The sequence below is a fragment of the Tribolium castaneum genome, chromosome 8 (genome assembly GCF_031307605.1).
Source record: "Tribolium castaneum strain GA2 chromosome 8, icTriCast1.1, whole genome shotgun sequence".
NCBI lineage: Eukaryota > Metazoa > Arthropoda > Insecta > Coleoptera > Tenebrionidae > Tribolium > Tribolium castaneum.
Window position 1 is genome coordinate 10512539 of NC_087401.1, and position 27859 is coordinate 10540397.

The 27859-nt window shown below is 28.7% G+C and overlaps 1 protein-coding gene across 2 annotated transcripts in view; it reads right to left on the reverse strand.

The window, feature by feature from the left end:
- Positions 1-27557, reverse strand: part of LOC659822 (zinc finger protein rotund) — a 145346-nt gene extending 117789 nt beyond the window's left edge. Inside the window, exons 1-2 of one of the 2 annotated variants that reach the window (XM_064358285.1) lie at positions 27272-27557; positions 11081-11226 (exon numbers count right to left, since the gene is read on the reverse strand). In XM_064358285.1, coding sequence (XP_064214355.1) covers positions 11081-11212 — 132 coding nt within the window. In that variant the 5' untranslated portion in view covers positions 11213-11226; positions 27272-27557. Of the gene's footprint in view, positions 1-11080; positions 11227-23719; positions 23849-27271 lie in introns of those variants that run through there. The other variant, XM_008203014.3, reaches the window with a different exon arrangement.
- Between the last annotated feature and the right edge of the window lie 302 nt (positions 27558-27859).

The window sequence follows — 27859 nt, forward strand, 5'->3', positions numbered from 1 at the left end:
CAGCTATGATTAATGTTATATTTATTTATATTATATTATATTATATGTAAGTATTTATATTATTTTGGAACCACATTAATTTTAATTTATATGCGCGCCCTGTATTACAATGAAGCTAACAATTTAGGAAAAATTTTACCTTCACGTTGCTCACATCTTCCGATGATCAATGTAACAAAACTTCTTGAGCACTCCCGGTAGCTATGTACAGAGAGCTGCATTTTAAATGTCGAAAACTAGAAGGTTTATTAATAATTGTTTTGTTAATTTTGCATTAAATAATGTTAAAATAACATAAAAATTATTAATGCTTGTTTTTTTCTCGTGGCCAACTGCAATTAATGATCACAAAATGCTTTTTTTAATTTATAAAAATTGCAAACAAACATTTTATATCAGAAAAAAGTAAGCTTTTGCTAAATGTCACAGCCAACTATAGTGTATTTAAAAATTACAACTTTATGCTTTTCAACGAAAGTTACTACACAATTAAATTCTTCGTCAAAAAAGCGCTTAATAAAAATTATGTCTTTGTTTCAAAAAAAAATTTTTCTATAATAATAAGAATAATATGAAAGTTTTAAATATTGCTAAAATTTCCACTTTTGCGTACAGGGTGAGTCTAATAAAGGTACATTTTTACTATTTCTCAAAAAATAATAATCGCACAAAATTTAGCGTTTGCTATTAAATACTACGTATTTTTCTCTATGTCTGCAATTTTTTTCAGAAATTTTCTACAATTCTTGATAACTAAAATAAACTAATTAATTAATTAACTACTAAGAATAAAAAAAGTAAGCAAAGAAATGTTGCTAGCCCCAAATAATAATTAATTAAGTAAAAGTTAAAATTTTAAATTAACATAATTTTAGAGCTATCAAATATTTTTGTAAGAATTTTTTGCTCAAAAACACATAATATAATTTTGATTATCTAATTTTTTCATATTTTTAATTTTATTGATATTATTATTCTTTATTAATTAATTTTAATTAGAAGGAAGGAAAAAATGCTAAAAAAATTTGCACCGACCACTAGATTTTGAAATATAGTGACAAATACTTTTAGCACTCACCCCGTAGAATTAAGAATCAAAATATTATGTTTTTTAATGTATAAAGTTTGTGTATTACACAAATGGCCATTATAAATTAAAAAAATCAGCTTTTATAAAATATCAGGGCCAACTATGGTTAATATTTAAAAAAATAAACTTCATGATATTATTACAGCAAAACGAATTTGTAAAAAAAATCACTGACTGCACTTTTAAATTCTACGTGAAAAGGCGCCTGAATAATGTCTTTATTTCAAATAAGTATTACACATAATAAAAAACACATGAATTTTTTAAGATCTTACTGCATCAAATTTTGTTTGTAAGTCAAAAACAAAAGACGATAACGGGATAATTATGTTTTCAAAAAACTAACTTAAAAATGTGCCACTCATTTCGTTCTAAACCTCTTAGTTTCGGAGATTTTCTATTCAGACATCTAATGTACCTCACCCTGTACATAGCTACCGGAGGTAGTCACTAAGTTTTGTTACATTGTTGAAAGATGTAAGAAATGTGTACGCTCAATTTTTCATTAAATTGAAATTTAAATTCATTGTAACAAATAAACAAAAATTGATTTTGTTAAAAAAACATAGATATATTTTTTGATTTATAAAAGACTTAAAACAGTAACTGATAAAAATCGTGTTAATATTTTTGCGTCACTTGATGTATAAATAAAAAATTTACAAATCAGAACACCTATTAATTATACGACCATCCAAAATGCCCCACCCTGTACATTTCATTTTTTTCTCCACAATTTCGTCTTTTTCGAAATACTTTACTCCAAATCTGCTAATTGGCTTTTTTTTTGGTAATTTATTTCGTATTTGTTGAATTTTTTTTTTCAATTTCGTCCCATGACAGTGAAACGTGAACGCCTTCGCCGCTTTCACGTCAAGATCACGGCAAATTCCGCAGCCGTTAACACTCCAACTCAAGGCCATTGCGGCCACCTGTCCGCGCACAACATCGCGAAATTTTTCAATTTTTTCGCAAACACCCCGTATCATAATCCCCATCTCACACGCATCTGTCAAACCAGTTGGAAGGGAAACCGAGTTTCCGTTTCCGTTTTACAAATATATATATAAGAGGGAATGAATTTGTTTGATTGACGCGATTGCAAAACTATTGAACCTCGTTCAAGTTCATGAAATTATTTATTAACAATAACTGGTTTTTCTAGTATGCCGACGCGTTAATAACATAACTGACCGTGAAGTGAAAAAAATTACTACTAGACGAGGTGACAACGACATCTAGTGACGGATGGTGGTGATAGTTTTGGACACGCACCTGTCTTAACTAAAGTCGACTAGTTTTGGACAAATTTATGATAATTGCCGGTAATTAATTGGCTAATTTTGTTACACTAGACAACTTGATGCTACTAATTAATTGTTAAATCATCGTGGGCATGGGTTGAATGTCGTCAGGATGTGACCATACCGGCTTACCATTGAACAAAGTGCATGGCCTAAGCGATTTCATTCAGTATTGAGGAAATCGTTTTTTTTTTCTAATTTGTTGTTAATAAACAACGATTTTTTTCTAGGCTCACTCAATATTTGACATTTTGCACTTGATATCGTAACACCAGTTCTTTGAACTTTATATTGCATGATTAAACAAAGTCAGCTTAAAATCAATACATCTCGCGTTTGTTATCAAATGTCAGCGTTTTATTTTATTTTGATTTAAATTCCCAATACGAGGCTTGATTCCTTGAACTTAATAAAACGGTTTACAAATTATCAAATTGTTCAATTACTCAAAAACTTAATACTTTCCGACGTGTTTACACTGACTTTAAATTCCAGCGAATATTTTTTAAGTATTATTAATAAACCTTTATATCTCAACACTTTGTATTTACTACAGATTTTAAGTTTCATTAAAATTTCGCACTTTATATATACTTAATAATACTTTATAGTATACTTAAAACTTCTAATTTATTTATGTATAAGTTTAAAACTTATATTTCGTTAAAAACGTGGATGTTTGACTTGACATTTAATATTTTTTTACTTAAATTTCTCTACACAATCTATCCACCACACTTATAAGTGACATAAACTTCGTACTTAATAATTTAACTAATTTTTCTCTAGATAATAAACTTAAATATTTTAAGTTTGCCGTTAACTCGCCCTTAATAAACATTTTGCGTTGCACAAATACGTTCGTGTCGCTTAGTAATTATATTTCTAAGTTTTTTGTTCCAAAGCAGTTTAGATGTATCAGATCAAAGTGCCTTGAGCTTCAGAACTAAACTGAGAAATGTGTTTAAAAGTTAAAAATGTAATTAAATGAACTTTTAAAAACACGAAATTAAGTTTTCCTCGATACTCGATATAAAAAATTTAATACAGACAGTTATTTCTACTTAATATACTTTAAACTGTAATATACTTAGTGTAATAACACTGCAAATATTATCTACCTTTACTTTCGTTTAAACTTAATACTTAATTTTAAAACACTGAAATTAAAAACCAATTTAAAGAATTGGCATGTTAAAAGTAGCACAAGAAACTTAAAACTCGAAAACTCACATTTTAACTTGCCGTTTAATATATTTAATTTAATATTCAAACTTACTTACTTAATTATAGTTACGTATTTTAAGTACTTAAAATAGTTAAGTCTGGACGATTTTATATTTATACTTATATATACAACTTAAAACCAATTGGCATAAACTTAGATAGTATAGGTACTCTTATATTTATATTTCATTCTTATTAACACGTTCTTAACACATTTGCGTTGTCTAAAAATCCACAAATTTTAAGCCTACCTTGCCTAATATTTTTTTTAAGTTTTTTTTCTTCCATAACAGAACAACATAACAGATCAAGGTGACCTGTGACATAAAACTAAATTGTCAAAATAAAAAGTGTAATATGTTTCAAAGTTAAATCTTCCGCCTCGGTTTAACTCAATTTCAGAATCAGAAGTTTCATTTAATCAGAAAATTAATTAAATAAACTTAAATTCTTAAGAAAACAACAATCTTCAATTTTAGGTTTGCTTGTTAAGTCAATAAACTTAAAACTGGATGGTAATATTTAAAACATCTAAGCGTGAAAGATTTTTTACTTATACACACAACTTAAAACCAAGTGGTATAAAGTTCGTACTTAGGTAGAATAGGTATAACATGTTTCAAAGTTAAACCTTCTGCCTTGGTTTGATCCAGGTTAAGAATAAGAAGATTTTTTTAATAAAAAATCTATTTGAAAAAACTTAAATTCTTAAGGTAAAAAGCCATACTCATTTTACGTGGAAGCACTTTAAATTTGTCTGCAAAATTAAAATATTATTCAGTTTTAAGTTTGTTTATTAAGTTTACTCTTGTATGTACGAATAATTATAAAATCTCCGAATAATACAGGTAGTTGCTTTTAATGAAAGGATTTAACACTTAATACTAAAATGTAGTACTTAATATGTAAGACCTTGTTTGAATTTAATATCTAACTCAAAATACTGAAATGGCATCTTATAAATTAAAAAACACGAATAAACAACAAACGCACTTATAATCTTAGGGTTTTAAGTTTGATTAAGTATTAATACTTTATAGTATTACTCTAAATATGTTGAACTTAATATTCAACATTTTATTACATTATTATTAATTGATAAATTAAAACTTCATGGAATGTACTTAGAAAGTATTAACACTTAATTACTTACAACTTAGTATCAAGATAATTAATACCAAACAGTACTTACTGTGCGAGTTCAGTTGAAAAATCAACTCACTCGACAATTTTTATTTGACGCGTTTCATACAACGGTGATCGACAAACTGAATAAATTGTGTGAGAATATCGATAAATCGTCATTTACAAAAAACATCAGGTGATCGCAAAGGCGCGTAGATAAAGGAAGTTAGGTAAGGTATTAACAAAAATTAATGAATCATGCGATGAAATGACATTGTACCTAAATAAATTCTAGAAAATAATAATTACCGTAAATACCCCCAAAAACAAATAAATCTTATTATTTGATAGATTGACTTAAAATCCACAAGTTAAAAATATTTTTTTTATGCACAGAGTGCTGTATACAGGATGATGAACCAAAGTTATTTTTGCATAGTTGAAATCTACGTAAAAAATAATGTAACTTTATATAAAGTATTATGGGTCTACTTTTTTTTCGTTTCGGAATTATTCAACTTTTCGTTATAAAAAAAACAATTTTTGAAAAATTATTGCAAAGTGGCCTATGAATTTTCTCCGGCAAATTTACAACAGAAAAATTCAGAATAACGTATAGTTTTAGCAAATAGACGACTTTTAGTTAAAGCACGCCGATAATATACAGAGTGTGCCAAAACGCAAAACGTTGAATAACTATTTTTTTTTTTCAAATGGAACAACCTGTATTTTTTATGTATCGATAGCATTTTTGATAGGCTTTCTCACGGTAAGGCGTTTGCAAAGAAAATTTAAAATATTTTTCAAAATTTTTCAAAAAAAAAATTTTATTATAAGAAAATTTGTTATCCTAGAATCATTCAAATGGTAATTTATTTTTTGATATGTGCTAATGTGACCAATTACATTAGTGATCTAATGATTACTTGATACATAAATTAATTTTGCTCCTCAAGAATTAATAAAATAAATAAAAAAAGAAAAAAAATTGACCACTTTAAGAAATATTTCAAATTTGCTATACAAACCGCATATCATTAGAAAGCTTATGAAAAATGCTATTGACACGTGTAAAGAAATATATGGTGTTCCATTTGAAAAAAATGAATTATTAAACTTTTTGCGTTTTGGTACACCCTGTATATTATCTGCATGTTTTATAAGTAAAAGTCGACTATTGCTAAAAGTACAGGGTATTCCGAGTTTTTCTGTTGCAATTTTTTCGGAAAATATTCATAGGCGACTTCGCAGTGATTTTTCAAAAATTGGTCGTTTTTATAAGAAAAAGTTGAATAATTCCGAAACGAAAAAAGATAAAGCCATAACAGTTTATATAAAGTTACATTATTTTTTTGCGTAGAATCCAATTATGCAAAAATATATAGGCTCTTCCATTAAAAAAAATATAACTTTGGTTCACCACACTGTATACAACACCCTGTGTACAATAAAAATAATTTTAGTTTGTGGGCTTCAAGTCGATCTATTGGAAAGTGAAAACGGCATGGTAATATTTCAAATAATAAAAAAGTTATAGACCGATTACGCACCACTGGGTCACCCTGTATAATAATAAATCTGCGTAAGTAAAATTACTTAAGTAGTACCTATAGGTATATCAAATTTATTAGAACATGTTAAAATTTTAAGTTTGATACTTAATATTATACCCCCATTTTTTTGAATATGATATTTAACATTTTCTAACTTACCTAATTATTATAAGCCGATAAACTTAAAACTTCATGAAATGTATGTGCAAAGTCTTAGAATATTTTAAAAAATTACTTAATACTTTCTATGCTTGCGCCACGCATAAACAAACAACATAGCACTTAATACTGAATTAATCCTCTTCTTGGAAGTATTTTTTGAGGCCCCCGGCGCCCCCCTGAACGCATTAAGCCGGCGACACATCGCATACGTCGAGAGCAATCATCATTACCCGTCGTTGGTCGGATTTCGTCCCAGCCAACGCAGGAAATGTAGATATTTAGAGCTAATGACTCGAAATAAAAATAAAGAGAAAAGAGAGAGGAGGAGAGAAAAAAACCGAATCGGTCTGAGCAGAGCGAGCGCTAAAGCGGCCACCGATCATCCGAAAAAAGCCATCACAAGGGCCCACAATCTTCGCTCCGGCCCTGGACCTGGATGCACATTAGGCGGCGCCGAGGGCGCACCGGAAGTGACGTCATGACAAATGAACCGGCGCCACTGTCGTCTTTTGTCGCTTCTTCCGGTTGCTATTTTTTTGCCACAGTTGGCAATATTTACAAAACAGGAGCGAATCGATGTTTGTTGTTTAAATTTTAGTGTGTGGCGACATCTGTGCGCCGGACGTTGTATTCAAAGCGCCGAAAATTCCAATAAACAAATCGTTGCTATAGTGACGTGTGTCACGTGATCGGTGATTTTGTTTTGTTTCGGTGGGCGTGTCTTGCCCCACTGTAAAAATTTCGTTTGTTTTTCGTGCTAAGCCGACTGCGATTTTTTCGGAGAATATTGGCGGCATCGCGACTAAGACAACGTTTCATGTTTTCGAGCCACACATGGAGGCAACACAACCGACGTAATTAACGGTAGCGTTGTCTTGTTCGACCAATTAATTAAAAGTAAGATCGACGCTATCTTTATCTTGGGGATCTTTAAATGTGCCGACGAGATCAGTTAATGGCGCGGATCTTTTTTGAGGAGGGAGGGGGAGTAATTAACGTAATAATAGCACGTATAAAGTTGTTGATTGTAAAGTCATTTACGTGTGGATTCTGGTTTGAAAAGTGGGAACAACTTCAAAATTTCTGGGTCGAGAAAAAATAGTATATATAAAATAGTATAATATAAAGTATAAAAAAGTATAGTATAGTAGTTGATTCTTAATTTTTTTATTTTAACTTAGATTTTCTAGTTCGAGAGACAATATTTCTTACTTGTAAGTCCAAATAATGATATAATATAAAAAATACAGAAATTACAAATCAAAAATTTTGATTTCTTAGAGAATAATACAATATTTCAACGTCAGTTTTTTGTTTAATTTACAAAATTTCAATATGAAACATACTATTAAATTCTGAATTGTTACAAAATTTCTGATATTTTGGTTTAAAGTTAAATACATACATACTTATTCGGACTATTTACTGTAGGTAAATTCAGCTAAAAAAATAGAAATGCTTTATTTACAAAATTCATGAAAAAAAGATTTTCTGTCCAGAAGTGAAAAAATAATTAATATGAAAATTCTCAATTTAAGGGTTAGCATTCAGAAATAAATATAATAAGTTAATAAGTATATATAGAAATACATATTATATTTTAGCTATTTTTGCTGTTGTTTGCTATTTTCTCGAAAACTATTAGTCGGAGAGCCATGATCTTTTTATAAAAGGATAGATAATTAAAAGAGCTTTCCAAAGATAATAAACTTCATGGGGTTACAGTTAATAATTTCGGAGTTATAACCTGATAAAGGTTACAAGTACCAAAAATTGATCAACATTTCAAAAAAAATCGGAAAAATCGGAAAATTAAACGAATAAGAGTTCTAAATGGTTTTAAGGACATCTTATAAAACTTTGCTAGAGGAAATTAAAAAAAATTTTTTTGATTTTTTAGAAAAAAAAATCAAAAATTTAAATGTAAAAAATTGTTTAATCGGTAAAATGGGCTGTAGAATTTCCTGGAACAAACTGTCTTGCTTTAGAGTTTTAGTTTCCGAGTTATGATTGTTTTTTTAGTAAAGAAATACCTAAATATTCCTCTGTTAAATGACAACTCGAATTTTAGGTAAAAATTTGAAATGTGAATTTAAGAAAAGTTCCAGGTTGAAAGTCTAAGTTCTAAATATTATTAAGTTTGGATCTGACAGGATGTCCAAATTTTAAAATAAATTAAAATTTAAAAAATGGCACCTTTTAGGACTAACACGAATTCCTAGACATTAGAATTAGAAGTCCAAATTTAGTTTATAATAAAAACTAAATTCACAAATCAGAAATTCTTCACCAATTCCAAAGTCGGCTTGAATTAATCTCGAGGTCTTTGAGTCAGAATTTCTAGTATTTTTGGTTTTTGTATTTTGAATTTTGTATTCAAACCTGAGATTGATTTCAATGTCAAAATTTAAGACTTGAAGTTCAAATTTAGAAAACTCAATATTAAATTCAAAATTGAAAAAAATTATGAAATTAAAGTTTTAATGTTACACGATCTCAAAATTCAGACTTCAAAATTAGAAATACAGAAGTCCAAGTTTGAAAACTAAGTCCATAAATTTTTCTACAAGTTATTGTTACAGAATGCCAAAATTCCAAACCAAAGGCTAAACTCCTGGAAGCATTCCACTTTGATGGCTTGAATCTCAAATTCGAAAGTCAAAATTTTGAAAATATTGAAATTTTAAGAAATAATATTAACTTTCCAAATATCGAACTCTAATATAAACTGGAAATCAAAATTTCCAAACACCACATAGAATTTTAGTTTTGTGAAGTCCAAATATCAAGTTCAAAATTAAAAATTCAAAAGTTCAAGTTTGATAATAAAATTTTTTGATTTGTTAGAAGTCCTTGTTAGGAAATATCAAAATTTCAAATTAAGTATTAAAATTTTGGAAGAATTCAAATTTGCTGACTTGAATTCTGCATTTAAAATCGCAATTTTAATTTGGACTTGAAATCCAAATTTCGAGTCCACAATAAACTATATATTAGTAAGTACAAATTTGGAAATTAAAATATTTTTAGGAAATCCTTGTTAAATAATATCAAAATTCCAAATCAAAGAATTGATTGTAATATCAAGTTTTGCTGTTTGAAATTATATCAAAATTCTGAGTTCATAAAATTAGAAATTCAGAAGTCCAAGTTTGAGAACTAAATTCAACGATTCTTTGAAAAGTCGTTATTACAAATTAACAAAAGTCCAAACTAAACACTGCATTTCTAGAAGCTTGAATTCCAAATTTGAAAATCAAAATTTTGAAAATATATATCGAAATTTTGATAAATTAATAAAAAATTTTCAAATAACGAAGTATGAAACTAGAAATCCAAATTTCCAAACAACCCATTCATTTAATTCGCAATTTTAGTCTTTGAAGTCCAAATCTCGAGTTCAAAATTATAAATTCGGAAATCCCTGATCCAAATTAACGACATAATTTCTTGAAGAATTCAAAATTGTTGGCTTTAATTCTGTATTTAAAAATCTAAATTTTCAAAATAAATATCCAATAAAAAAAATTAATATTCATTTTCCGAATAACAAAAAGTTATGAAACTGGAAGTCCAAATTTCCAAGGAGCATATTGATTTCATTCGCAATTTTAGGTTTTGAAGTCCAAATATCGAGTTCATAATTAGAATTGGAAGTCCAATTGGAGTAATATAATAATTTATAATTGGAAGTCCAAGTTTGAAAATCAAATTCTGCGATTTATAGAAGTCCTTGTTGAATGATATCAAAAGTCCAAATCAAAAAATTGATTGAATTATCAAGTTCTGTTGTTTGAAACTATTTAAAAATTCTGACTTCATAAATTAGAAATACAGAAGTCCAAGTCTAAAAACTAAATTCATAGATTCTTTTGGAAGTCCTTATTACAAAACGACAAAATTCCAAATCAAACACTGAATTTCTGGAAGCATACAAGTGTGTTGGCTTGAATTCCGAATTTGAGAATCAAAACTTTGAAAACTGATATCGAAATTTTGAAAAATTAATGTAAATTTTCCAAATAAGAAAGTATGTGTTATAAAACTTGATACTCAAATTTCCAAACAATACATTCATTTAATTTGCAATTTTAGAAAATACATTCATAAATTTAATTTAGTAGTCTTCATTTGCAAATGTTAGAATTCCGAGACAAAAACTAAATTTGTAAGAAAAAATCAAATTTATTTTAATGGAAAGTTTAGAATTCATGAATTTAGACACAGTTTTGATTTAATTTTTTAAGTTTGAACCTTAAAAAATAAATGTAAATGCTATAAAATATCCATACAAAACACCTAAAAAATTGTCCCACTCGGCTTTCGCCGTGTCGCCGCCACCGCACCGCCGCCGCCAAGATCCCCCGATAATCCCATAAATCAGTCCAACGTATTGCCGATCCTCACTCAGATAACCCGACCGCCTTTATATTAAAATCGCAAACACACACAGAGACTGATCCCATGGCACGTGCCATGCCGCCGCCCCCACCCCCGCACACGTGTAAACACACAGCCATCTATCTACATTGCTAATTGGAAGGTCCTTGGCGTTTTTCAAGTAACGTGTTACATAAGGGGAATTTTAAGTTGGGGTGTCTTGTCTCTCTTTTACTCACCTTACTCTGCGTGGCGTAGTCGAGGGCCAGCATGCAGTCGTTGTAGCCGTTTTCGGTTTTGATTGTGGTGGCCATCGGGCCGCATAATTGCCCTAATTGACCGCCAACGGAGTCACGGTACCAAGGATACATCTTCGACGACGGAGCTGGAAAATGACACCATTCTCTCACTGACGAGTTAAAGATTGTCATCAAGGGGTGAACTCAATGGAAAGATGAAACGACTGTGTTAAGTGTCGCAAGTTTTTTTCGTTTGTTTCAAGAACCAGAGGCGGATTAACGTAACTGGAGGCCACAAAAATTGGAAAATTACTTAGAAAAAAATTTTTGGGTACCTACTTTGATAACAAAATCAAACTATTTATGCAAAAAAATTATAAGTGTTCACACTTATAATGACAAAAAAATAACACGATTTTCAATTTTTCGCGAAATGATTCGACTCTTTGAAAGAGTGTCAAAAAAGTTGTTTGTTAGATGTTGATGTTAAGTACAAAGTGCGTTAAAATGATTTTCATCTAGAATCACCTGTGAATTTTTTATGTGCCGCTTTACAGAACTACTGACAGGTAATTATACAGGGTGCTCAAAAACTGGCGCACCAACTCAGTGGTACGTTATTGAGAAGCAAGTGCAGATTATGGGAAAAATGTTGAAAAAATTCCTAAAGTTATATTTTAAAAAATCTGGAGCTACAAACTTATTGTGTTAACTTCTTTAGTTTTCATTATTTTTTTATATTCTCATGTTTCATACCAGGTAATCGTTCCGTAACAAAACGATGAATAATTATTTTTAAATTTACTATCAGATTTTAGCAGTTTTTTTAATTTAAAAAAATTAAAATTCATCCAAAAAATCACAATGTGTAGATGTGCCAACACTGGGAATTATTTCCTAGGGAACCGTTTCAAAAATAATTTATTTTTATTCGGAAATAAAATTAACTAGACGCCCTCTGGTGATGACTTTTGAACTATGTCGAAAACAGTAAAGAAATTTTCGTAATGCCGCATTTAACTGACATTTAATAAATTGTTCAACAATTTTGCGTGTATAGTGTTAATTACTTACAATAGAAAGAATTACTTTAAAAGTACGTGGTGGTAAATCCTAACGTTGACTTTGGTTCTGTAGTTTTTCGTGGTATAAAGTGTTTATTGTTGGAACTTGAAAGTGGATAAAAAGTGAAAAATATTTAAATTTTGATTACAAAGTGTTATCAAACAGTTGTCTAATTAAAGATCATAAGTAATGGATCACAGCGAACACAAAGTTTGGCTCAAGAAACCAATAAATTAGTGAAGTGTTATGAATTTTAGGTTAGAATTTTCCACTGAAAAAATCATGAAATGCTGCGGTAAATCTACAAAACTACAATAAAGATTAACAACTGCTGATACATTTAAACGTAAATTATGCCAAAAGGTAGGCTTTTCAATGTCTTTGTAATAATTTTCCAATAAAGAAAGTGAACCAAACAGTCATTCGTTATTCGTGTTTTCCTCGTCATCTCTCATTTGTCAACATACGTTTCTTGCATCAAAGATGCAATAATCATTCCGCATAGGCAATGTAATAATTGTGAAGCCCCAAAATTCGTACAACGCTCAAAATATCCGAATAAACATTTTCCCGCCATTTATGGTTACTGTTTTCGACCTAGCTCAGTGGCGCCCCCAACGGTAATTTTACTTCCGAATTGTTGCTCAAATTCTATTGCGATCATGACTGTTAGACAACGTTGCCACATATCATTTATCAAAAATCCGTTATTTATCAATAACTTTAATACAAAGAATTTTTTTACCATTTTTACCATTATATCTAACCACTTCCCTATCACACACCATTGAGTTGGTGCGCCAGTTTTTGAGCACGCTGTACATCGAATATGCCATTCTTCATTTATAAACTCTCCACATCGGAACTATAAGCTTCTATGCTAAAAACGTATTCTTGCATTTTAGTTGCTTTTTAACAAAAATTTTGCATGTAATTATCTGATTATTGGTGAAAATTACAACTAACATTTATTTATTTACATATACATGGGTATTTTATTTTTTTGCATGTAAATCATTTTTTAAGTTAACTAGATGAGAAGCATTTTAACACACCTTGTACTTCAGCCTGTTTCAAGCGATTTACCTAATTCAGTTTGGAATCAAATATCCATTTTAAATATATGGTCAAAAAGTCTAAAAGCAGCAACTGTTGGTGTTTTTAGTTGTTTTTTGTGCAAAATTATTGCATTAAAAATAAACCAAAAAAACACAAAATTTTGTTATACCTGTTCAAGTCTCTTAGTCAAAAAATCACGAACTTACATCGAAATTAATTTAATTTAACTTATTTGGCTGGATTTCGCTCGTTTACGCACATTTTTCAGAATGAATTTTGGTAAATGTTTGAAAGATTTCGCGAAAAAGTTAAGTCAGGCACTGTATAATTCTTGATCTTTTCGAGCGTTTTAGCACATTTTCCTGCCAGAAACTTAATTATTTCGCTAGATTTTGTCATAAATAAGCTGTAAAATGAATTACTTAAAAAAGCCGAAATGATATTTTGTGTGTTTTCGAGGGTTTAAGCATTTTTTTGAGGTCAAAACAAAACTTTTTCGATTAATTTTGTTAATACTCGCTGGAAAATCACGAAATTTGATTCAAATAATTGATATTGTTTCAAGTTATTTCACGCAATTTAAGGTTTTTTGAGCGAAATTTCTTTCAAAGAAAGCCGAACAACAACAGAATTTAGTCGAAAAACGTAGTATGTTTCAAACAAAAAACAACTTATTGTTTGAAGTTATATAAAAAATCACTTAATTTAGTCAAAAAAAAAAATAACATTCTTAATGAGCTCAGAGTTAGAGCAGTTTTAAAATTGGATTTTGTTTCAAAACCAAAAATAACTTTTTAAGACTTGAATAACATATTTGCTTATCTTGATTTAATATTTTGTCATCGACTCCTTTTAAAAAAAAAAATTTTTTTTTGAAAAATCATCCGGAAAGTTTTCGTAATTTTTGCAGAAAACAAAGCTACCCAGAATGGTCTTCGACTGTAAAAATTAATAAACTGACAATCACTTAGTGAGGTTATATAAATTTTTTTGTTTTCTAAAAACATTTTGTTATTGGCCTTAAGATTTTGTAAAAAACTAACCAAAATTTCACCATTTTAGACCGAAAATTGTGAAAATTCTGTTTTTTTCGACTTTTTAAACCTGTTTCTAGAACGCGAACCAAGTTCTTTGAGAAAATTTTTTGCTAAAAGTAGGTGAAAATAAGAACTTTTAACTTAAAAACTATTTATTGTACAAGAACTTTTTACAACAATAACTTTTGATCAAAAATATTGTTTTTTGCCTTTTTTGAGTATTTAAGCACGTTTTAGAGCCAAAATCTTCAAAAAATCACCAATTTGAATCCAAAATTGTCTGTTTTGAGCACGTTTTTCAGGAATTGTTTTGCAAAATTTCGTTAAAAAGTGGCCAAAAAATCTCCCAATTATATTAAAATGACTGTTATCTTCGACTGTAGTTACGATAAAAAAATAGGTTTTTTTGAAATCTGTACATAAAATTGAAAAAAAATCACCGAATTAAATCTAAACTTATGTAATTTTTTTTAGGTCAAAACTATTTTGCAAAAATTTCCCAAAACACAACTAAAAAATCACAAAATAAATAGAAATTGATGTTAATTTCTCTCAAATTAGCTTGTTTTTGAGTAAACTTTCGTCAAAATTATCCGAAAAACCACAACATTTAATCGAAAATCTGTTGTTTTTTGCGTTAAAAGATTAAGTTTAGAGAAGTCGGTATAACAAACCAAAAATCAAATTAACTCACACATTACATAATTTTTACCTTTTTAAGAATTTAGCACTTTTTTCTGCAAAAATCTAAAATACTCCCAAAATTTTATTCAAACTAAACTGAAGAATTAACAAAATTAGACCGAAATAAATTGCACTTTTTTTAGTGGTTAACATATTAAGTTTTTTCTCTCGAAAACTTTCGTTAAAACAGGCTAAAAAATCATAAAATTTGATCGAAATTGATATTATTTTAGTCAATTTAGTTTGTTTTTAAACCTGCCTCAAATACCAAAAAAAACGACGTTATTTTGCCCGTTTCACTCGACTTCGTTTATTTTAGAGCAAAATTTCGTCAAGAAAAAATTAAAAAAAATACAAAATTTCATCGAAAAAGAATGCAATTGCCACTTTTTTTGGCTTTTAAGCACAAGTTTTTTAATTTCTTACCTAAATAAACCGAACTAAAAAATGAGATACTGGTCAGCTTTAAAAGTATGTCTTTTAACGTTTACCTCGGTTGTTGAATTTTTGAGTTCAGTTTATTTTTTTTAATTATCTTTAAATTCATTTAAATTAATAGTTTTTAAAGCTTCACTGCTTAGTGAGGAGAATTCACAAAGTACTTTAAATATAAAATTTATTCACTACCAGTACACAATTAGTTAGTATTTTAGACAAAAACGCTTAAAATTAACTTTTTCTAAATTGTTTTTTTTTCGCATTTTGCTGCCTCTCAGTGTAAATTAAGACGATATCAATTTGCGTATTTTATTTTTTTATTGTGGTTCTTTTTATCATTATTAAAGCCTTGGGCTTAATCCGCCTCTGGCACCACCGATTTAATTTTTAAATTGCCAGACATCCGATTGCGATTAAGGGAGTCGTTAATGCAGAATGAATCGAATTTGAAACAAGATAAAGATCGTCAGGTTGTGAAACAGGTGTTTCGTGTTAGAGAGAGTGTCAACGTCAAGAGTGCACTTTTCGAAACTTAAATAATATAAATGCAAATTATTCGGCTCATCGTGGTCTAGTTATCGATTGACCGAAGATTTCTCTACTACAAGGCCTTGGGGGAAAAACTAGGGGAGAGATGAACTGATACCTAAACAAAACAGTTTGCTCATTTCGCACTCGTTTGATCATCTGGGGATTTTTTTTTTCTTAAGGTTGGGTCACTGACCGGGTTTTACATCAAATTTTTGGCCAAATGTCAAATTTAAAAGCTCGATTTTCTATTGTTTCTATGACTATATCGACATAGTTGTATTGTCATTAATCATTATGTTGCTAGTTTTCTCATTAATTCAATCGTTTTTAAGTGCAACAAATGCATTAAATTGATTTTTGTTGTCAGGGAAATTTAACAGCTCTACCTACCCATTAAACAACCTTTAGAAATATACTGTGGTTAAAAAAATAATTTTTTGGACGATAATTTATTGAGACTTGTTTTCGATTATTCTTAAAAAAACAAATTAATTCCTAAGGTCATCATTTTTATTTTACCATTTTTTTAATTTTTTAAAATAAAAATAAAATAGTTAAAAATAAAAATAAAATAAAATAAAGATAGTCTTGTAGTTGCTTATTATTTCACCTTGTAAATTATATTCCTGTTAATAATAAAATAATAATGAAGAAAGTCAGAAATAACTCTTATAAAAAGCATAAATTAATTCCCAGTTCATGTAGCTGATGAAAAAATACTTACTATTTTTAGGGTAAGTCCTATTAGTTAATTTTTAATTAAAATAGTCGTTACTATACTTTTTTCAATGACTGTACCTAATTAAAACAAAGGTCTCAATTTACTAGACGTTTAATTTATTTTGTAATAAGCTTTATAAGGGTTGAACAAACTTTATTAAAAAAGTCAATTACCAGCATAAAAAATATGTAAAACACCATAATAATGAAAAACGTGCCAATTTAATCGACTTTTAATTAAAAACAGGTTCAACTGCTCTTGAAGTGTAATAATAAAAATGGACAACTACCGATGAAAGAAAATTTTATCGAACTGGAATTACTCCAACCAATTTTTATTTTTTTTCTCTTCCTCATTTATCGAAAGACAAAAAAATTAAAAAAACACAAAAGTGAAGAGCGGAGCTCTTTGACGAATTAAAAAAAATAAGAAATCGAAAGGTCCCTAAATTGTCACCTTTCTAAATTACAAAATTCTAAAGTACAAAGCAGTCAACATTACAATATGTTTTATTCTTTTTTTTTGGAACGCTTAGTTAATGACAGAATAAACTCTTAAGTTCAAAAAACGACTTATTTAAAGTCTTGTTTAAGTTATGAAGTTAGAAATCCAAATTAAAAAAATGAAAATCAAAACAGAGCTAGAAATTGAATAATAATAACATGATATTATTTCTAATTCCAAAAACATCGCGAGATGTTGATTATCCTTCACAAATTAAAAAATACAATTAGTTTCAGACAATTGCAAAATAATTAACATACAACTTCCATACTATTTACAAATATAAAAATTGCATGATTTAAAAATTTCAAAAAAAATTGTTATCAAATCTCAAAGTCCAAAGTTAAAGCCAACAAAATTCCTTCAATAAAAACCCAACTTTCGGAACAAAAATTCATTCAATTCGCTATTTTAGTTTTTGAAGTCCTCACGCATTTTTGAAAATTATTTTGGGATTTATTATTTTTATTTCTAATTAGTTTTTCGTGTTATACAATGTAGCAGCGCGTAAGTAAAGTCCTTAAATGTTCGAAACGTATTTTTTTTCCTAAGCCGTTGATACTAACCCTCTGCTTTAGCTAAAATTATTTTCACACATACAGGGTGTGTCTGACATTAGATACAATACAAAGTCTACGCATTTTTACCGATTTCAGAGTAAACACTCTTCTTTAAAGTACTCAAAGTCCCTTAATTTTTTGACAATACATTTTTGAAAAAAAAATAAAATATTTCAAAAACTAAGCAAAGTCGACCGATAAAAGTTCAAGTCATAATTAGTAGTTTTAAAAGCTACATCCAAAAATGCAAAAATATATTAGATGTTCTTTTAAAAAAACGTAAGTTTATATTTCGTGACATTGTAGATTTTGTGTGTTATTATTCTTTATTCCATTTTTTTCGTGTTATCTTTTTTTATTTGTAAGAAGATACTAAATAAGTGTGTGTCTTCAACCGCACTCTTTATATATATATATATATATATATATTTTAGTTTAAATGAATAAAAAGATACTTAATACAAAAAAATGTAATAAAAAATAATAAAACACAAAATAATATATATTAATACATATATATATATATATATATATATATATATATATATATATATATATATATATATATATATATATATATATATATATATATATATATATATATATGTATATGTATGTGTCTTCCAACCGCACTCTTTCGTTTTCAATTGGTTTATTTTGTGTCATTGTAGATTATTTTGTGTTTTATTTCTTATTTTTTATTCTACTTTTACGTATTAGGTACTTTTTTTTTCATTTGATTGAAAAAGGTACTAAATAAGTGTAATTCCTACAATCGCACTCTTCCGTTTTCAACTGGTTTAATTTGTGTCATTTTAGATTATTTTGTGATTTATTATTTCTTTTCATATTTTTTAGTATTAGGTGTCTTTTTTTTCTTCATTTGATTAAACAAAAAAGTAAATAAGTGTAATTCCTCCAACTGCACCCTTCTGTCTTTAATTAGTTTATTTCGTGTCATTGAAAATTATTTTAATTTTTTATTTCTTATTCAATTTTTTCGTATTAGGCTTTTTTTTTCATTTGATTAAAAAAGATACTAAACCAGTGTAATTTTTTCAATCGCACTCTTTCGTTTTCAATTGGATTAATTTGTGTCATTTTACATTATTTTGTGTTTTATTATTTCTTTTTATATTTTTTCGTGTTAGGTGTCTTTTTTTTCTTCATTTGATTAAAAAAAATACTAAATAAGTGTAATTCCTCCAGCTGCACCCTTCCGTCTTTAATTTGTTAATTTCGTGCCATTGTAGATTATTTTGTGTTTTATTATTTTTATTTGTTATTCTATTTCTTCGTATTAGGTATATCTTTTATTATTTGATTGAAAAAAGGTACAAAATAAGTGTAATTCCTCCACACTCTTTCGTCTTCAACTGGTTTATTTCATGTCATTGTAGATTATTTTGATTTATTATTTTTTATTTATTATTATTTTTTTTTTCGTATCAGGTATCTTGTTTTTGATTGAAAAAAGTTACTAAGTCAATGTAATTCCTCCAACCGCACTCTTTCAATTTCAGTTGATTTATTTCGTATCATTAAAGATTATTTTGTGTTTTATTTTTTATTATATTTTTTCGTGTTATGTTTTTTATCAATTTATTTATTTGGTGTCATTGCAGATTATTTTGTGTTTTATTATTTTTTATTTTTATTCTATTTTTTCGTATAAGGTAACTTTTTTTATTCATTTCATTGAAAAAACATACAAAATAATTGTAATTCCTCCAACCGCACTCTTTCGTTTTTGATTGTTTTATTTCGTGTCATTGCAGGGCATCCAACCTAAAAAAGCGAAACGTCCCTAAATTACCCCTTTTTTCCGCTAACAAATAGAGCAATCATCGAAGAGGAAGCGCATCATGCAATGCATCCTCAGGCAATTGTAATAATAACCAATTCTCGTCTTATTGCCATTAAAAAAACCATTCACCACCCTCGCACTTAATAACCAATAAAACTGTCAAATAAATCGCGCGTTCATTGATCCTCGCTCGATAATAAAAAGGACTCGACTCCGTTCATGAATGAATATCAAACACAATGAATGGAATGCAAAGAACAACATACGAGGACCCCTCGTACCTGAGCGGTCATTACCGAACCGAAAAAAAAATACATAGAGAGAAAAAACAAAAAAATATATAACAAGCGACCGAATTCTACTACAAATAGCGTGCAACCGCAACGTTTCTCCGACGTAACCCGTAATCATGTGAAACAGTCGTTAGCACAATTGGAGTTGGAGGAGAAGAGATATAAACACATCATGATTGATCACAACAGTGAGGTTAGGTGAGGCTTGATTTGACACTTGCCGGACATTGACACCGATACCAACATTGCAAATTGATTTATTTATAACTAATGTGTTTCAAACTTTTCAATACATACATCCACACGAAAGATAATGCTTTTACGACGCAAGTTTTCAATTTGTCATAATCGGGCTTGACGTTTAACGCGATAATGACTGTGTTTAAGTGTATGGAGGTGTCACCAAAAATTAACCAAAAGCCAAAACTATAAATAAAATTTTTTCAAAACAATTTTAACCAAAAGAAGAAGAGGATAAATCGCTTAAAAAATTTGTGCTCCGCTTGGTTTAAATTGTGGTCAGATTTATTGTTCTACCGTCGCTAAGTTCAAGTGGGTTGATTAGGTTGGCAACACTGAATAATGAAAAGATAGAAGACACAGTGTCGCATTGTTTTGCACTGTTGCCAACCAATTGAAAAAACAAAGGCCACTTTGATTCGAAATTTAATTGAAGGTAATAATTTATTCTAATCACAATTTGAGTGCAGTCTGTATAAAGTATAGCTTTTTCAAGGTAAACTGGTAAATAGGTATTTGATCTTTCCCTTGAAAATTGTTAAATAAATTAAGACCAATTTGCAAAAACAGTCAAAAGTACTAAAATTAATGATAAACCATAAATCGGGTAAAAAATGTTATTGTTCACTTATCTTGCAGAACTAATTTTATTAATTTCAAGAAAATAATAAATCTTATTAGAAAAAACACATTTCAACAAAATATAAGAAAATTTACTCTTGATAATAAACTTATACAGATGCTATAAAAATAACCTAAAATTTGTAATTACATTTTTAAGTAAATATTTGACACAAAGTTGAAAAGACAATAAATTTTACATATTATGCTCCACTATAATTTAAAGCAGTGAAAAATAATTCGTAACACAATTTCAAAAAGTAGCCCCAGAGAAAAATAAATAATAAAATACACAATAAAAAAACAGTAAGAGGTCAAATCGAGGTAAAAACAAAATAAATAAAAGTACAGTTGGAGTAATTATGACCAAAATTTTTGCGAGTTTCATCAAAATCGTAGATATTTTCAGTGTTATGTAAAACAATATGAAATTATTGCAGTTTTGTTGAATTATTTAATTCAGAGCAGTTTCCATTGTTTGCATCATTTCAACTACTTTTGAGTCAGAAACGCTCTTACGATTACTTTAAAAGATTTGCGCGAAATAAGCCAAAAAATTTCCAAAAAAATATTGTAATAGTATAAACATGCATTAATAAAACGATTAAAAAATACCAAAATAAAGTGACAAATTTTTTTTAATTATCTACTTACATGAACGAGAAACTCACTTAAAAAAATGTAGATTTTTTCAATAAATTTTTAATATGCGCTATCACTGCTATCAAACGTAGTATTCCCACTTTTAATACGATAGGTTAGTTACTTGAAACCGAACAAACAACAGTATTTTACACGTAATTAAATACGATTTTCGTCGAATAAAACAACTTGGTCAAAATTTTTCTTTACTTATCAGTCAATAAAAAATCATTAATATTACATTAAGGAAAAATTTAGGTTGAAAACATGCCTTTCCGATGTAAAATTACATGAGGATTACAAATCTGTCCTCATTTTTGTTCTGCGATTCGTAGTTTTGAAGATATTAGACAAAATACCGTCGTCTTCCATTTTTACAGTTTACCAAAAATTTAAAAGCATAAAAATAAATCTACTCGTAAAAACTACCTGTAGCCCTCTTTACTAATTAATTATCTGTTCTTGGGCAAAATTTAATAACAATAAAGTCAAAATTGCGCAAAATAAACCAAATAAAACAACTTGGTCAATATTTTAATTTACTTATCTGCCAACAAAAAAAAATCATCAAGCTCACAATAACCAAAAAAATAGGTCATACATATGTCTATCTAACGTAAAATTGTTTGAAGATTCCAAATCTGTCTTTATTTTTATTCTACGACTCGTAGTTTTGGAGATATTGAACAAAACACGGTCGATTTCCATTTTTCTTGACTACCGAAAGTTAAAAAAAAAATAGAAATAAATCAACTCGAAGAAAAAACAACTTGTAGACCTTTTTATTAATTAATTATCTGTTTTCACTCAAAATTTAATAACAATTGAGTCAAAATTGTGCAAAATAAACCAAATAAAACAACTTGGTCAAAATTTTAATTTACTTATCTGCCAACAAAAAAAATCATCGAGCTCACAATAACCAAAAAATAGGTCATACATATGTCTATCTAACGTAAAATTGTCTGAAGATTCCAAATCTGTCTTTATTTTTATTCTACGACTCGTAGTTTTGGAGATATTGAACAAAACACGGCCGATTTCCATTTTTCTTGACTACCGAAAGTTAAAAAAAAAATAGAAATAAATCAACTCGAAGAAAAAACAACTTGTAGACCTTTTTATTAATTAACTATCTGTTTTCACTCAAAATTTAATAACAATTGAGTCAAAATTGTGCAAAATAAACCGAATAAAACAACTTGGTCAAAATTTTAATTTACTTCTCTGCCAACAAAAAAAATCATCAAGCTCACAATATCCAGAAAAATAGTTCAAAAATACGTCTATCTAACGTAGAATTGTCTTAGGATTTCAAATCTGTCCTCATTTTTGTTCTAAGACCCACAGTTCAAGAGAGATTCGACGAAACATAGTCGATCTCCATTTTTCCTGTCTACCAAAAGTAAAAAAAATAAAAATAGATCAACTCGAAACAACAACTTGAAGCTCTTTTTATTAATTAATTATCTGTTCATACGCAAAATTTAATAACAATCGAGTCAAAATTGTGCTAAATAATCCGAATAAAACAACTTGGATACAATCTTAATTTACTTATTTGCCACTCAAAAAATCATCAAGGTCACAGTAACCAAAAATATAAGTGAAAAATAGGTCTATCTAACGTAGAATTGTCTAAGAATTTCAAATCTGTCTTCATTTTTATTTTAAGATCCGCAGTTTTGGAGATATTACACAAAACACGGTCGATTTCCAATTTTCCTGTTTACCAAAAGTAAACAAAAACAGAAATAAATCAACTCGAAAAAAAACCAACTTGTAGCCCTTTTTATTAATTAATTATCTGTCCCTATGCAAAATTTAATAACAGTCGAGTCAAAATTGTGCAAAATAAACCGAATACAACAACTTGGCCAAAATTTTAATTTACTTATCTGTCACAAAAAAAAATTAAAAAAAAATCAGCAACCAAAAATAAAGGTCACAAATATGTCTGTCTAACGTAAAATTATCTGAGGATTCCAAATCTGTCATTATTTTTGTTCTACGATTCGTAGTTTTGGAGATATTGACCCCGAAATAATGGTCGAACATTCCCGGACTTACCCTACTTATTTGCGTATTTATATTTCAGATGCATAAATTATAGAACAAATCTTAGCCAATGAGTAACAAAGCAGTTAAAATGTACGTCTTGTTTACATCAAGTGATAGCTATTGACACACCTGCTATTAAAACAGTAAAAATAATATTTGAGTAATAAATAGCCGCCTTAGCGATAATCGCTGATGGCTATATTTATTAGATGTTTATTTTTAGCCTGGTGTTCTATTTAAAACCTTGAAAATAAAAAATCCGCCCCCGAAATCCCGTTTTCCGCCATAATCGAATGCAAAACCGCCGTTAATGACCACATTTCGAACCAGTCACCTTTCTCGGTTGTTACTCCATATATTTACATCGCCAACTTACATAATCACGCCTTTGAACTTGACCGCCGGTTCCGGGCTGAATTCCGGGTTCCGGTGAACTGAACGCACTTGTGGTGATTTCAACGCTTTTTCGCGACTGAACTTTTGATAAACGCATCGAATGCAGGCGACAAAAAATTATCTCCTCTCCTCGCAGGTTGAAGGCAATGATTTTAACGAGTTGTGGCGTTTTATTTACGCGTTGGAAGTAATAATATTAATTAGAATAATTGCATCAATGGCAATTATCGACAGGAAAAAAGCGAGTAATCGCTGCATTTATTAACTGACCTATTATACTGAGGAGATGCCCTTAAAAAATATACGTCTAATGGCTAAATAGAGCAATTTATTTGAGTTGGAAAGGTTGTCGCTTTCAATTAGCGCAATTATGACGCGATTTATGGGAAAATTTATTTAAATAAAGCGGGATTTGGGAATTTGTGGTTGGTTGGGTTCGTGGTTTTTCAGCCATTTGCACACAATGGAAGGGACAATAAAATTATAATAAAATGCCCGTTTGAATAATTTCATTCATTCCAACAAAAAATCAAGGCACTTCCATAACACGAAATTTGGGCAAAATTCGACGGATTTTATCAGTCATTAATGGAAAAAAATGAATACAGTGAAACCTCTTTAATCCGAACTTTTGTTAACTTGAAATATTTTTAGCAGACACTCTGTACATTTTTTTATATATTTTTAACACCAATAAATAAAATGTTTAGAAAAATGTTTTGAAAAAAAAATTCAAGAAATAAAAAAAAATAATGTAAAATCAATATAAAAATTATTTTGAAAGTCAAATACTAGTTAAAACAGTAAATCGCTTGGTTCCATACTTTTATTGTTTAGGTACTCATTTTAATTTACAAAAATAATAAAAATAATTATTAATTAGTCCGAATATACAGGGTGGTCTGATAGAAGTATCTTTCACTGTATCTCAAAAACTAATTGTCGCACTAAATTCACCGTTTGCTATTAAATACCTGTTTTTCTCTAAGCAAGTGATTTTTTTCAGAACTGTAATTAACATTAATTGATTAAAAATTTCAACAAAATAAAAATAAAAAATAGTGTTAATTAATCGAAATTATATGACTTCTAATGTCCCAAAACAACGATGTTTCGAACAAAAAATTCTTGTAAAAATTTTTAATGCGCCAAAATTAGATTTCTTTGAATTTTTAATTTTCATTTAATTAATTATTTTGAGGGAATGACGACATTTTTTTAAGGATTTTTAACACAAAACAACATTTTAAGCATCGCTTGTTCTCAAATGACATTAGGAATAACAATTTTTTCAGCTACTTAACAGTAATAAGTTAATGAATTAATTAATTAATTTTAATTATAAATAATTGTAGAAAAATTCCGAAAAGATTCAAAGGCATTGATAAAAATACAAGGTATTTAATAGCAAACGCTCAATTCTGTGCAATCATTAGTTTTTGAAATACTGTTAAGATATACTTTTAGTAGACACACTGTATATTTTTATATTTTTGTTTGTTTTTTGGTAAGAAATTATTGTACATTTATTCTACAATTTATGACGTACTTACAAGTCGTTTCTAAAAAAGCTTGTCGGTTTTGTCCAAACATTTCAAGTTTTTCACTAAAAAAATATAATACAAAAACTATATGTTATTTTTTTTTACTTTTTCTCGATTAGTTTAAAACTCTTTTTGCTTCTTACTTCATTCAGTTTAGTTTTGTTATAGAAAGCACTTTAATTTATTTATCCTTTGGAAAAAAGATCATTATCCTGCGACTAATAATAGTTTTTGGAAAAAAAAGGAATAACAAATTTTATTTTTTTATTCTAGAATTTACTTAAATAAGTTGAATAAGACTTTACACACAATTAATCCCTGTGTTGGGACAAATTTAGTTATTTTAACAAATTAAATAAATGTTAACTGCCCAAATTTTTTGTCATATATTGTTCAACTGCTTGCAGAATTTTTTTTATCAATTTTGGAAATTTAAAAATTTTAAAAAAATTTCCTTGATAACTAAAACAATGACTTTTGGTTCTGTTTAGTTTGAAAGCACATTTCAGTGACTATTTTTTAGCACAAAAATCATTATTCTGTGTCTAATAGTTATTGTAAAAAAAAATTGATTTTTTATTCTAGAATTTTTTTAAATAAGTTAAATAAAGCTTCATCGAAGTAATCAAAGTATTGGGAGAAATTTTGCTAATTAAACGTTAAAATAAATGAGGTGTTTGTTTAACAATTTACAGAATGGTTTGGAACATATATAAGTAGAAAAAAGAAAAATACAAATAACTTTAAAAAATATATATCATTCGAAAACCAAAAGTCTCAGATCAAAATAGTTTTTACAGATGGATTCTTCGGTCCTGTTAAGATCTTGTACCAGTTTTTTTTTAATTTGAAAATTTTAAACTTTTTCGCTTTTTTGAAAAATATTCTAGATAACTCTAAAACAGTAGCTTTTAATTCTGTTCAGTTTAGCATCGTTCGAAAGCACTTTAAATTAGCTATCTTTTGGAAAGAAAATCTTTGTTCCGTCACTAATAGTTATTGAAAAAAATCACCAAAGTATGCAAAAAATTAACAACAAAAATTTGATTTTATTGTTGTAGAAAAAATTTATTTCCAGTGCAATAAAAAATAAATTTAAATAACAAGAAATGTTACTTGACCAAATTATACAGGGTGTATAACTTCAATATTTTAATCAAAAATAAATTGATGCATTTTTTTTCTTCTAAAAACCTACATCTGCATCCTTTCATATTTTATTATTTTACTCGGAAATAGTAAATTTTACAAAAAAATTACAAGAGACGAAAAAAACTCTAAAGTGAAAAAGCTTTCAAATTCTAATAATACAAAGGCCAAACTAATTTATGCTAAAGTTATGAAACAATTCAAATCAAGGGGCTCTTGAAAAGATTCTACAACCTCACAATTTGACTGTTACATAATTTTAATTTTTGGGGTAACTTTTGGAGGTTAATAATTAAAATATTATAATTAATATAAATAACAAAAAAATATATTTTTAATGCTCATGATCGCGGTAATAATTGTAAAAAAATGTTTAATATGACCATTGCAGCTAGCTAAAAAAAAATGAAGTAAGCTTTGTATCTCCAGAACAAACGAAGGTGGGTGAATTTGAACACTTTTAGGGACAAACCAAATTTGAATACATTTAGATAAATGGTTTTTAAATTATTAAACTGGGTCCAAATATAACAAAAAAAAATATTATTTGTAACTTTGCTTTTTTAAACAGCAAAAAATAGTTTTTTATTTGTTGTTTTTTATGTTTGTTCGACCAATTTATTCCCTTCACACAACACCAATCACGCAATGAAAAAACCATGTCGTTGGAAAAAAAGTCGCAAAAAACCCGACACCTTGAGTAGCTCTTCCGATTAGCGATTGCATTATCGCATTAAACCCTCAAATAACTGCAAACGTGCAAAAATAACGTCACCTCTCTAACACCACCCGAAAAGTCGTCAAGGTCGTTCGTTCCTCTACTATTAAAAAAACTTTACCTTTTTTTCTCTCCCACAAAAACACTCACTTTTTTCCCTCTCTCCCACCAACAGCACACTATAACGTCCGTCGATTCTATCCAAAATCACAAACACCGACACACACCTGCGACGCTCCTTCGGAGGTCCAGCACATGACACCCAAACAAAACACAATCGATTTTGGCCAATTTGCGTTTTTTTAATCGCGCGCGCGCCAATTTTTTAAATTTGGGAAGTAAGCTGTGACCGGAAAGCCGACGCGCTTTTGTCTATGTTTGCTGTAAGCGGCGCGATCTTACACTACTTGATGTGTGTTTGAATTCGGTGGCTGGACGCTCGGGGGACATCGGCCGAAGACGGGGCTAAGCCACGCCCACGCGGCGTATTGAAACAATGCAAGGAGAGAGACAGGCGACGGGGGACAATTGGTCGGAGAGAGACGGAGGGTGAAAAAAAGATAAAGAAAGATTTATGTCGGAATTATGTTTGTTTGAAAGGGATAATGCGAGTGCAGAGAAGATATAAATTAGAGGAATAATTACCGATTGTTAATTTGGTGTTTTTTACCTTTTCTTAGGGTTTTTTTTCGATAAGTGGCGAAACTGA